Source organism: Raphanus sativus, chromosome 2 (genome assembly GCF_000801105.2).
Source record: "Raphanus sativus cultivar WK10039 chromosome 2, ASM80110v3, whole genome shotgun sequence".
NCBI classification, from domain to species: Eukaryota; Viridiplantae; Streptophyta; class Magnoliopsida; order Brassicales; family Brassicaceae; genus Raphanus; species Raphanus sativus.
Window position 1 is genome coordinate 40,288,352 of NC_079512.1, and position 12,729 is coordinate 40,301,080.

Consider the following 12,729-nt stretch of genomic DNA (forward strand, 5'->3'; position numbering starts at 1 on the left):
TAGAAGAACGTTGACTCCAATAATTCAAAAACGTTGACTTCAAATAAAATATCTTTCCGTGCGCGAACCATTTAGTTAGTTTTATTATCATCTCCACACTGAAGATTCAAAATCTCTGAAGCGAAAATGGTGGTTTCCTCCGTACAATCACCGCCTCAGCACCAAGTGTTCATCAATTTCCGAGGCAAACAGCTGCGTAACGGTTTCGTCAGCCACCTGGAGAAGGCCCTGAGAAAAGATGGAATCAATGTCTTCTTCGACAGAAACGAAACTAAAGGTAAAGATCTCAGCATCCTCTTTTCGAGGATCGAAGAATCCAGGATCGCGCTAGCCATCTTCTCAACGCTCTATACGGAGTCTAACTGGTGCTTGAACGAGCTGGAGAAGATCAAGGAGTGCGTTGACTTGGGGAAGCTTGTGGTCATCCCCATCTTCTACAAGGTGGAGACCGACGATGTGAAGAATCTCAAGGGAGTGTTTGGTGACAAGTTTTGGGAGCTGGCTAAGACTTGTAAAGGTGAAAAGCTTGATAAGTGGAGAGAGGCTTTAGAGGATGTCCCCAGAAAGCTAGGCTTCACTTTAACTGAAATGAGGTATGAATCGGGTTGGACTGCCTGGATAGGGTGGATTGATAATTATATATTATCTTAAGACTTTTATTTTCCACTTGTTTTGCAGTGATGAAGGTGAATACATTAGTAAAATTGTAGGGGAAGTGATGAAAGTGCTCTCTGATTTTTCGACGGGTGTTGAAGTAGATGATGTCCCCATTGAAGATCCTGATTCTGAAGAAGCTGATCCTGATTCGCCTCCTCTTTATGGCATTGAAACACGTCTTAAGCAGCTGGAAGAGAAGTTAGATTTCGAGTGCGAGAGTACACTCACAGTTGGTGTTGTTGGGATGCCGGGGATTGGTAAGACCACCTTGACGAAGATGCTGTACGAAAAGTGGCAACACAAGTTCCTGCGCTGTGTTTTTCTTCATGATGTCTGTAAACTGTGGAAAGACCGCATGATGGATCGGAACATTTTCATCAAAGAGTTGTTGAAGGATGATGACTTAAACCAACAAGTCGCTGCTGACCTTTCGCCTGAATCTCTGAAGGCGGTTTTACTCAGTAAGAAATCTCTTGTTGTTCTTGATAACGTAAGCGATAAGAAACAGATCGAAGTTCTTCTTGGCGAATGCGACTGGATTAAGAAAGGTAGCTTGGTTTTCATCACCACGAGCGACAGGTCGGTGATCGAAGGGAAGGTTGATGATACGTATGAGGTTCTGAGGTTGAGTGGCAGAGACAGCTTTCACTACTTCAGCTATTTCGCTTTTGGTGGTAAGCACTACTATACTCCCAAGGGAAATTTCATGAATCTTTCTAGATTGTTTGCGGATTACGCCAAAGGCAACCCGTTAGCTCTCAAGATATTGGGTGTTGAGCTTAACGGAAAAGACGAGACCCACTGGGAAGATAAACTCTGCAAGCTGGCACAAAGTCCCGACAAGACTATACAAAATGTATTGCAGATAAGCTATGATGGACTCAGTGAGCTTCAACAAGATGTCTTTCTAGATGTAGCGTGTTTCTTTAGATCAGGGGATGAGTATTACGTGAGGTGTTTAGTGGAGTCTTATGACACTGAGTCTATTGGTGATGTGAGTGAGATAAACGATCTTGCCAGTAAATTTTTTATAAACATATCTGGCGGACGAGTGGAGATGCATGATTTACTGTACACATTTGGCAAGGAACTTGGTTCACAAGAGTCGCGGAGGCTGTGGAACCATAAAGGCGTTGTTGGTGCGCTGAAGAAAAGAGCAGTAAGATAAAAACCTTTGATATCTGAGTATTCTCATTTCAAGAAACTTCTACTTTGTGCTAACATATTGTCCTTATTTGGTTATAACCAGGGAGCAGAGAGTGTGAGAGGTATTTTTCTCGACATGTCTGAACTGAAGAAGAAACTTCCTTTGGAAAAATGTACCTTCAGTGGTATGAGTAATCTTAGGTACCTTAAATTCTATAACTCTTGTTGCCATCGTGAATGTGAAGCTGACTGCAAACTAAGCTTCCCTGAGGGACTTGAGTTTCCTTTGGATGAAGTACGGTATCTCTACTGGCTGAAATTCCCTTTGAAGAAACTTCCAAAAGACTTCAACCCCAAGAATCTTACCGACCTTAACCTACCTTACAGCGAGATTGAAGAGATCTGGGAGGGTGTTAAGGTGTGTGTGTCTGTTTAAGTTTGTTTCATTTATGAGCTTCGGAGTTTCTTATCTTTTATGACTGTTCATTGCAGGCTACACCGAAGTTAAAGTGGGTTGATCTTAGCCACTCAAGCAAGTTAAGCAAGTTGTCAGGGTTGCAAAACGCGGAAAGTCTCCAAAGATTGAGTCTCGAAGGCTGCACGAGTTTGCACGAGTTGCCTCGGGAGATGAACCGTATGAAACGTCTTGTTTTCCTCAACATGAGAGGATGCACGAGTCTCCGGTTTCTTCCACCTATGAATCTGATCTCCATGAAAACTCTCATCCTCACCAACTGCTCAAGTCTCCAGGAGTTCCGGGTTATCTCGGATAATCTCGAAACTCTAAAGTTAGATGGAAGTGCCATAAGTCAACTTCCTGCAAACATGGTGAAGCTCCAGAGACTGATGGTACTGAACTTGAAAGACTGCATAACGTTGGAGGCTGTTCCAGAGTGCGTGGGGAAGCTGAAAGCGTTGCAAGAACTGGTGCTATCTGGTTGTTCAAAGCTCAAGACTTTTCAAATTCCCATTGAAAACATGAAATGCTTGCAGATTTTGTTGCTTGATAGGACAGCAATTACAGACATGCCGAAGATATCGCAGTTCAATAGCTCGAAAGTGGAAGATCTACGCCGAATAAAAGGTGGTTTGAACGGCCTATCCTTGTTGCGTCATCTATGCTTAAGCAGGAACGATATGATCAGCAACCTGCAAATAAACATAAGTCAACTATATCATCTGAGATTGCTCGACGTGAAGTACTGCAAGAATCTCTCATCACTTCCGTTGCTTCCACCAAATCTAGAGGTCTTAGATGCACATGGCTGCGAGAAACTGAAAACTATCGCAACTCCCATGGCCCTTCTTAAGCCTATGGAGCAGGTTCGCTCTAAATTCATTTTCACCAACTGCAACAATCTTGAACAAGTTTCAAAGAATAGCATCACAGTCTATGCACAAAGGAAAAGCCAGCTGGATGCAGTTAGATGCTACGAAGAGGTCTCATTCCTCACTTTATCTAATCAAAATCTCTATAACAGTTTATGATTGGTTTAAGTGTTACTTTTGCAGGGGAACGTTTCAGAAGCTTTGCTCATCACTTCCTTTCCAGGGAGCGAAGTCCCTTCATGGTTCAACCATCGCACGATTGGATCTTCCTTAAAGCTCAAGTTTCCGCCACATTGGTGCGACAACAGGCTTTCAACAATAGTTCTATGCGCTGTTGTGGCATTCCCTCACACACAAGATGAAATCAACCGTTTCTCAATAGAGTGCACTTGCGAGTTCACAAACGAACTTGGGACATGTATACGTTTCAGCTGCACTCTCGGTGGAGGTTGGATCGAACCGCGCAAGATCGATTCAGATCATGTATTTATCGGTTACATCAGCTGCTCTCACCTTAAAAATCATGTTGAAGTGTCGCGAGAACATCTTGCGAGAGATGGAGCAGGTGAGATTGAATGTGTTCCTACAGAGGCTTCAATCAAGTTCGAAGTGAGAGATGGAGCAGGTGAGATTGTGAACTGTGGTTTAAGTTTGGTATACGAGGAACCAAACCATGTCGACTGTAACGAAACTCATTCAACAAGAGATTTGTCAGTTGGCGAGAGTATAGTGAGCTTTGCTGTTCGGTCTTTGTCCATTGTTTTGGAATATCTATTTCTTGTCGTTGCATTCTTTTTGGTTTATGGGTTTACTAGATTTTTCTTTTTTCACTAAATACTTTTATTTTCTTGGTCACCGTTAGTTTTGTAAACTAAATTTATTTTGTGAAGTTTTGTGACAATCTTCTTCCCACCTCATCATCGTTTGACCAACTTGATGAGTTTCCTCTGTTACTTCGTTTGATCAGCTCAGGTATCTCTTTTCTACTTGGATTGGTTCAGTTTGGGTTTCTTGTTGGACTCTTACAGTAACTTATCTAAGCATGGGCTTTTGTAATTTATGATGGGTTACTTTTGCAACAGTCAACATAGAATAGCAGATGTTCATGTGACGTCGTTTTCACCCAGCTTTCTTCATTAGAGATTGTTTTTTTTTTCTCATCGTCATATTATAAAATTCAATTGGCCATTCGACGTTCACATAACAATGGTAAGTTTTGTTAATAATCATTCGACGCAGTCCATGACCTCTTTACCTATATGTCAAATATAACCAGGTTTTTTGAGAAATCTCATTCAAATGGCAATCTTATACTACTATTATTAGATTTGATCAAATCTTCCCACGGTAGAAGAACTCCATTATTGCATTTGGCATCATTGTATCTACTCTATCTTGGCCACACACACCACTTTTGTCAATTTACTTTTTTTATTTATTAATGGTTGGTCTGAAAAAATTGATTGAAAGACGACAATGTGTGCAAAACAGCGATTGCCTTATTTGGTCAAGTTCCCATTACCCAATGGTCAAGGTTCTGAGACACTTTCGTATTATTTCCCCAAAAGAGAGAGAGTTGACTAGAAGTGGTCAGTGACTCAGTGGGTCTAACCCATATCATAATATAGTTGCATTTATATGTATATGCAAACCATATAATTATATGTACGGGTACATAGCATGTCTATATTTACCCGTCATCGATTCGAAGTTCTGACTTGAACATACCTTAACTGCAGAAACAATGATACGAGATATTCGTAGTGATTGTAAAAACTAAGAGAAACTTCCAAGACATTGAAATGATTGCGTACTATTACTATGATTTATATAACCAAAATACTTTTAACAGAAAAAATAAAAAAAAATCTTGTGAATATTGTTATCATGTAAAACTGTAAATACAAATCTTTACTTTTTGATATACAGACGGGGTTACAGAAATGTGACTTGAGTGTATCAGAAAACTAATTCAAGATGTGAAAATTACACCATATATTTCAGGGAAAGCGAAGCATTCATTATACTCTTTGGAGAGTGACAAAAAGTAGCAAATTAATCATTAGTTTGATTAAAAGTGCGTAATTGTTCCTAATCATACTCACATACTGACTGACTATTTTTTACTTACGTGGAGCGCCTCCAGTAGTTAATAACGATAGAGATGCTTGATTCTTGTGATGGTACAATTGGTTGATCTTGTCATAATTCTAATCAATTCTCCACTAATTGGAGTTTGAAATTTTTTTAGGCTTTTTTCCATTTTGTTTACAAAATATATAAATACCTTGTTTGCTAGATATTCTACTAACACTTGTAAAAACTAATTATCAAACTATCAATTGTTCACGTATAAGCTTTCATTATATTTTGACTTTATACGTTTGTTTCAGAATTTAAGTTTATTATATATTTTATATAAAATAGCAGTATTTGAGTGACCGAGACTTGTGAGTAACTTAGATGTTTGTGTCTTTTTTGGTAAATATGTTAAGATTGTATTGTCATTTTGAGTTTTTAACGAAGAGATACATGTAGCGGAACATGACAAACTACAGATACAACAAGAAAAACAGAGTGTAAATCACAACTGCTAAACCGGAACCTATAAGAGGGCAAGAAAGGTGGAGGACACTGCACAGAGCTACTAAGAGTGTGCGACTCGCGTTGCGGATATTCAATAGAGAGGTGGCATTGATAATATGAGTCTACGATGTTTCTGCTAAAAGCTTAATAGAATGCTAACCCGAGTTTAATTTACTAGTGTTTTTATGTGATTTGAAAGCGTTTGCAATTTGGTAAAAAAACTTATTAGTTGCAATAATATGAATGTGAAATTTTTTTTAATGAAAATACTAAACCCCTCTTATCTCTCGCATTTATGAATTCACCATCGCATATGTAGTGAACTGTTTATGCCACCTATAAAATTTTGAAAGTTGTCGACACAATATTTGAACTTGTAAGAAAAAGAAAAGATAGAAAAATGCACAATAAGAGAGGATTGCATAGAATCCATGATAGTGGTTTAGTTGACCCACATTAAGTATGAAATGGACAAATCAGGAGCCTTGTCTTTCTTTCAATCACATCCCTCCCCCTCAAAAGGTACCATCAAGTAAATCTCCTTTGCTTGTATTTTGGCATCACTTTTTGACAATAATCTATATCCATGCACCATAATATATACTTATAATGTTGAATATATTTATTTTTTAAGATTACTTTAACAATGTTGAAGATCCTTCCAAGATATCATATAGCATGTCCGTACAATGTTATATATACTATACATCTAAAAATAATAATTAGTTCCATTAATTTGCCTTTTTTATCAATGCATCTAGGTTAAAATCCATCCAGGAGATATCAGTTTAAAAGCATATTAGAAGTCGATAAAATCGTAGACCAAGGGTAACGATATGAATCCAATTTGACGCGCTCGCATTTAACATGAAGTTATTTTTTTGAAACTTTGATAGTTTAACATGTACTTGCTCTGTGAGTTCAATTCACACGTTCTCAAGCTGGGCAACAATGAACTTAACGCATGCATGGAACCATGTCAAACGAAATCATTTGGAGTAAACGAAATCTTTTTTTAATCTACACTGTGAATGGAAGCTTCCATTGATTCTAAACTTGCATAGTCTAAATTTGACTTTTGGTATATGAACTCTTTAATTTTTGTAGGCAGCTATTAATTGGATCAAAATGTTTCCACGTATAATCTAAACCACTTAATGTGTACATTTATGCTTTGCCATTATACAAAAACAAAATGATTAAGGATAAGGAATAATCTAATTTTATAGGAACTAGACTGAAATTTACATAGAAAAGAGAAGAAAAGGGGGTAAGAAGGGACTCTTGAAACTACGACAAAGCATGCCCAACGGACTCCCCATATTGTACACCGCACGCTCGACAACTCATGGGCCCACTTAGGGCCAACTCTTGTTTTTATTTCTTTACTCACCATATCGTTAATTAATTAGTTTATCTATCTAACTAGCTCTTTCTGTAAATAATTTAGTCTATGAAATTTGATGTTGTTTATTGATGTATACAACCGTTAACTAATTAGTTTATCTATCTAACTAGCTCTTTCTGTAAATAATTTACTCTATGAAATTTGATGTTGTTTATTGATGTATACAACATAATTGTGTTTCAACTGAACTTATACATTCTTAGAACTTATACATTCTTAGATATTAGATTCTCTTCGTGCATTTGCAATATCTAGTTTGCAAATCGGGTATAAACAAAATGATTTTTTCAGATCAATTTCTTAAATGTTTAAAAATTGATATAGACCCGCCTAAACAATATTTTTTTAGAAATTATATAATCATTGTGTAAAGTATATATCTACAAGTTAATATGTAAACTTAATTAATTATATATATCAATATACTAACACCTTTTATTACTGATAATAAATTAATCACCCAAAATTATAATGATATTATTATACTGTTTAAATAAATATTTATAATATATGTTGATGAAATTTTCATTCAGAAAATGAATCAAATGAATAAAAAGTTGTGACCTAAGTTGGATGAACAAGCCAAACAAAAGGTGATCACTGTCTGCAAACAAAATAACCATACTGTGAGGATAGTGAAGACACAGCACGAAGAAAGAATATTTAGTGTTTAATATTATCCACAAAGGTTTTAAGATTCAACATCTTCCGTCTCATTTTTGACACTCTATATCGTTTTTTTTTCTTTTACCTCATTATTTAATACACATTTAATTTTTACACAATACAATTGTTTTGTTTAATAAAATTCAATATCCTATTTTAGTAATTAATAATTTTTTATATTCAAATTAAATCAATCTAGTCTCTATTAATAGAAAATTTAAAATGATAAATTTTTATATGAAAAATAAAAATAAAAATTTTAATTGATAATAAAATTATTGATTTTAAATAACTACAAAATGTAATCAAAAATCTTTAGAAAATGACATGTGATCTCCGTTTTCTTCTTATTCAATACCAAATAAACCATATGTGATCTCCGTTTTCTTCTTATTCAATACCAAATAAACCATATTATCAAGTTTTATTATTCAACACTCCTATTGCAGATAGTCTAATGAAATATAAAATCTTTACATATTATACCAAAAAACAATTGCGATAACTAAAACAATTTTGATGCCCGACTGGAAACAATATAATAAATAATTCCTGCGGTGCTTTTTTTCTTTCTAAATTTGATGTTCAAATCATAGACATGTAAACCAAAACCCTAAAACGCTAGTTATAGACATCAGTAGACAAATAAATCATTTATCTTCACTCTTCAACAGGCTTTTTTCGCGAAAAATACATATAATATCCATGTAATAAAAAGGAAAGAAAAAAAAGCTTTTACAAATCTTTATATATGTTATATCTATTTATTCTACCTATATAGAAAACGTTACGCACCATGCTATATTATCAAACATGCAAATCTCTATATAAGTCATCGTCCAAATTCGTACACAAGAACCCATTGATGAACCTGTTCTCTTCTTCTCTATCACTCAGTAACGACGATGAAGCCATCTGATCTATTCCATTGTTATAAATGCTCTCTTCGTTATTGCAGTGACCAATTTTGCTATTGTCGTCTTCTTGGGGGCCACCAAAATCTAAAACTCCATCTTCTTGGCTCATAAGTTGAGAAGCAACAAATTTATCAAGGGCTCTCCAATCAGTCGTTATTACTGATGTTTTCTTCCTCTTATCTTTATTTTTACTACTTATAAGCTCGTCAAAATGTTCATTACCTTCTAGTAGTGGTCTTTTGTACTTATTTTGACTCTTCTCCGTTGATGTTATTGACGTTGAGCTCATTGGCCTCTTCATATTAGGGAGTGAAGGGCTTTCTAGCTGCGGAAGTTGAATGAATTGATCGCAGTGGATGAACTTTAAACCGATATCAGACCCTTCTAGTTCTTGCTTGAACAATAAATCTTGCGCAAAAATGTTTTGCTTCTGCTTAGATACGTAATTGAGAGGCTCCATAGCCGAGCCAACTCCGATCGGTAATTTTTCGTAAAAGTAATTTGATCTCCAAGTTTCTGTGTTCTTGGCTTGCCCGGTAGTTGGTTTTTTCTTGAAAGCTCTACAAACCACCCACCCTTCTTCCTACAATGCGCACACAATCATAATAAGGAATGGTTATCACATTTGGTGTGAATACGCCTAACCTTTAAGACATATCAACCAAAAAGAAGAAATAATTATGCTTTTTACATGTAGTGAGACACAATAAAAAGCATGCCTTAAAAGTTTGAGAGCACAAGAAAGAAAGCTTCCAATAGCATAGGTACATACTCATATGCTAGCTATTTTAAATTTACTAGTATTCAACTTATTAGAGTTTGAGATTGCAAGATACAGATCGCACACACACACACATCCTGGTTTCTTTTTTTTCGTGCTGTTGTTAATGATAGTAGTTACAAAATATGATTATCTTAAAGCTAGCTAGATAAGGGATTTGAAGGAACATGTATAACTCGTTTTCATGTCATGTCTTTAGTTAGAAGAATTAATACTTTAAACACTTAAATGTAAATAAATATTATTCGCATGAAGAGAGATATATAGGAATGAACTTTAGTCTACATATATGGAACTGAAGTTTTAGTGCAGTCTTGTTACTTTTTGTTTTATGACTAAAGGTATAACATTTTACATAAGTCTTAAAGATGCTAGGCTTTTACCTAAAAGGTTTAAGTGTGTCTCAAAAAGGAGCTTATGAGACCCCAAAAAGTCTATAGACCCCAATACCCCATGACCAAATAAGTTCAATCCTATATATTTCGAAAATATCATCAAGTAAAATATAAAATACCTGAGGAGGTGCATTCTCATCTGACTCTAGCCGGTATTCATGCATGATCCAATCAGTTTTTTGGCCATTAGGGGCTCTTCCTTTGTAGAATACAAGTGTTTTCCTCATACCGATTAGTTTTGACTTGTCATAAACAGCCTTGTCTCGACCTGTGGCCTTCCAGAAACCAGCGATGGTTGCTCTGTTCGTCCTTGTTCCCGTTGGATATTTCTTATCTTTGTGGCTGAAGAAATACCATTCATTTCGTTCCTCATATCCGATTCGGCATTTCTCTATCATATACAAAACAAATGGTCATCAGATCTAGGCATTCAAATTGTCGTATTAAGAAAATAATGCCTAAGCTAAGTATGTATAGTGTGGAACCTTGTAAATCCCACGGTTCGATTCTGTAAAGATCAATATCTCTAATGACATCAAGATCGATCTTTTGTGAAGCCACTTTCTTCCTCAAATAGTAACCAACGAGCTCTTCATCTGTTGGATGGAACCTGAATCCCGGAGGAACACTACATGACTGATCAACTGATTCCATTATATCTGCACAACACCAAAGTTCATCACCAAAATGATCATTACTAAAATATCAACGATGCAAGTAAATGTGTTGTACATACATGTAAATGTGTATGCACGCGAGGTAGTATTACATCACAAAGAGTTGGGGGTTTATATATGATTAGAGAGAACTAGAAAAACGCAAGGATGGAAGACTGAATAATAATTAATCAGTCTTATGAAAAAGTATAATTATCTCACTTAATGGTTAGTTTCAACTTCATTACCATTTTTCCATATATGAAAAAGTTTTACTCAAAAAGGTACATAGTTATTATTTTTCTCTCTTAAAAGTGATCAGAAGATGATGGTACAAGAACATGAAAGTTAGGTTTAAAAGTTGAAGATATGTTAAAAGAGGACATGCATGAGAGCTTCCGTGAACGGACAAACGTAGAGCTTTGTACTAATGATGTTTTCCTGTTGTAACGTGGCTTGTGAATAAATGGTGGAAGTGATCATATACATATATCGAGAAACGGTATTTTCTTTCTTTTTAAACAGTATTTTATGTCATTTGATCCAAAAAACAGTATTTTATGTCATAATATACTGATCTAAATTAAGCTAAAACAAGCCGACCTATTAACTACGTATAATATATTAATGTTATGCGTATAGTATATTCAGCCCTGTATATGGAATACAAACAAAACCAGCCTTTTCCACATCTATAACAAAACAAAAACGAAAAATATCATCAAGCCTGAGCAAAAACTTTTGGAAAGGTTTCAAAGTCTGTTTATCTTCGTTTCGGAAATATTAAAGTACACACGACTGTGCTATAGTGCTATACTACTACTAAACACAATATAAATATGCATAAACGAACATATATACAAGTCATATTCATATACAAAGTATCAAAAGTGTTCGTTTGAAGAACCATTAGAGCTGAAGTGAAAAGTATATATTAGTGAAAAGACAAGCTTGACTTGTATTACCAAAAGTATATATTAGTGAAAAGTATATATACAAGTCATATTCATATACAAGTCATATTCATATACAAAGTATCAAACGAACACATATATACAAAGTGTTCGTTTGAAGAACCATTAGAGCTGCGAAGTGAAAAGACCTGAAGTTTTATATATAATTGACATATATAAACGTTTAATAACCAAGATCAACAGATTAGGCATGCAAATCGGTCAACACGAAAAGCTAAAGAACTAAAGAAAGATACAAAAGGGGGTACAAATACATCAACGTTTTAGTGAACAAATTAAACAGCATAAACACGTATATATGTGTAAGTTGAGACGGTAGGAATGAACTATTTTGAAATTGAAATCCGTTGTAAATCAGTTTTACCTTCTTTGATATGTTGAATTTATACACATATAGATATATGTGTATCGAATGTTGTTTACTCGTTTTTAAGCAAAAGAAAACGAGGAAGATCTAGGAAGAAGGAGGAGATCAGAGATGTGGATGTGACGAAGATGATGATGGTTGAGAGAGAGGTTTGGTTATAAGTTTCGGGGAATATGAAGAGAGAGTGAGGAATGAGAGATTGATGGTTTGGTGAAATATAAAAGGTGTAGAGAGTGTGGACCGCTCAATTGCGCGTGGCCTTCTCCATGTCCCCATTTGCATACGTCACGCTTCTCCTGCTTCTTTTCACATTCTTCTTCGTATTATTCCTTTTGAACCAATTATTTCTTTAATTCTATAGGCATATATATATATATATATATGTATTATAGGAGTGAAACAGACCTAAAGATATCAATTTTTTTTTGAGAACTGGCTAAGATATCAAAATTATTACTTCTGAGGTTTTGATGCATTATTAAATACTATTGAGTTGCATACATATTTTCAAGAAAACTGAAAAACAAAAATCTATATGTTTGCAAGATTTTTTCATATTAAAGAAAATTCTAGTTGCTCAGTCAAATGATGGTACCGTGTTCAATATTTATGTAGGTCAAAGTCAGTTTATTTTACTGTGAAATTTTTAAACATTGTATTTTTCACTGAGAATTGCTTATATTAATGCTTATAATTAAACATTGTATTTATCTCAGTTACAAAAAAACATTGTATTTATTTATCTAAATTATATGCATATCGTATGAGCTAGTTCTTTTTCTTTTTAGACCTCCGAGTTGCGAACTGCTCTGCAAATTGTAATTTTTCAACTAAACAAAAATATTAA

General features: G+C 35.1%; 2 protein-coding genes across 2 annotated transcripts; one reads left to right on the plus strand and one right to left on the minus strand.

Moving 5' to 3' along the window:
* Positions 1 to 87: 87 nt before the first annotated feature.
* On the plus strand, positions 88 to 4,151 carry LOC108842798 (disease resistance protein RPS4). The gene is made up of 5 exons (XM_018615826.2): positions 88 to 593; positions 679 to 1,816; positions 1,907 to 2,221; positions 2,296 to 3,243; positions 3,316 to 4,151. Exons 1-5 carry the CDS (start codon positions 127 to 129, stop codon positions 3,964 to 3,966), a joined length of 3,519 nt encoding a protein of 1,172 aa, XP_018471328.2. The 5' UTR covers positions 88 to 126; the 3' UTR covers positions 3,967 to 4,151.
* A 4,287-nt stretch (positions 4,152 to 8,438) lies between these two features.
* Positions 8,439 to 12,053, minus strand: LOC130508410 (NAC domain-containing protein 76-like). The gene is made up of 4 exons (XM_057003914.1): positions 11,880 to 12,053; positions 10,371 to 10,544; positions 10,005 to 10,276; positions 8,439 to 9,292 (listed from the first exon to the last, which is right to left on the minus strand). The coding sequence occupies exons 2-4, from the start codon at positions 10,537 to 10,539 to the stop codon at positions 8,600 to 8,602; spliced, it is 1,134 nt and encodes a 377-aa protein (XP_056859894.1). The 5' UTR covers positions 10,540 to 10,544; positions 11,880 to 12,053; the 3' UTR covers positions 8,439 to 8,599.
* Positions 12,054 to 12,729: the final 676 nt, after the last annotated feature.

Excerpts from the sequence above, each read along its gene's own strand:
- LOC108842798 (XM_018615826.2), top strand. The coding sequence starts at position 127 with ATGGTGGTTTCCTCCGTACAATCACCGCCTCAGCACCAAGTGTTCATC. Across the intron at positions 2,222-2,295 it reads AGATCTGGGAGGGTGTTAAG|GCTACACCGAAGTTAAAGTG; the intron begins GTGTGTGTGTCT and ends TGTTCATTGCAG. Across the intron at positions 3,244-3,315 it reads CAGTTAGATGCTACGAAGAG|GGGAACGTTTCAGAAGCTTT; the intron begins GTCTCATTCCTC and ends TTACTTTTGCAG.
- LOC130508410 (XM_057003914.1), bottom strand. The coding sequence starts at position 10,539 with ATGGAATCAGTTGATCAGTCATGTAGTGTTCCTCCGGGATTCAGGTTC. Across the intron at positions 10,277-10,370 it reads CGAACCGTGGGATTTACAAG|AGAAATGCCGAATCGGATAT; the intron begins GTTCCACACTAT and ends TGTATATGATAG. Across the intron at positions 9,293-10,004 it reads ATGAGAATGCACCTCCTCAG|GAAGAAGGGTGGGTGGTTTG; the intron begins GTATTTTATATT and ends TGCGCATTGTAG.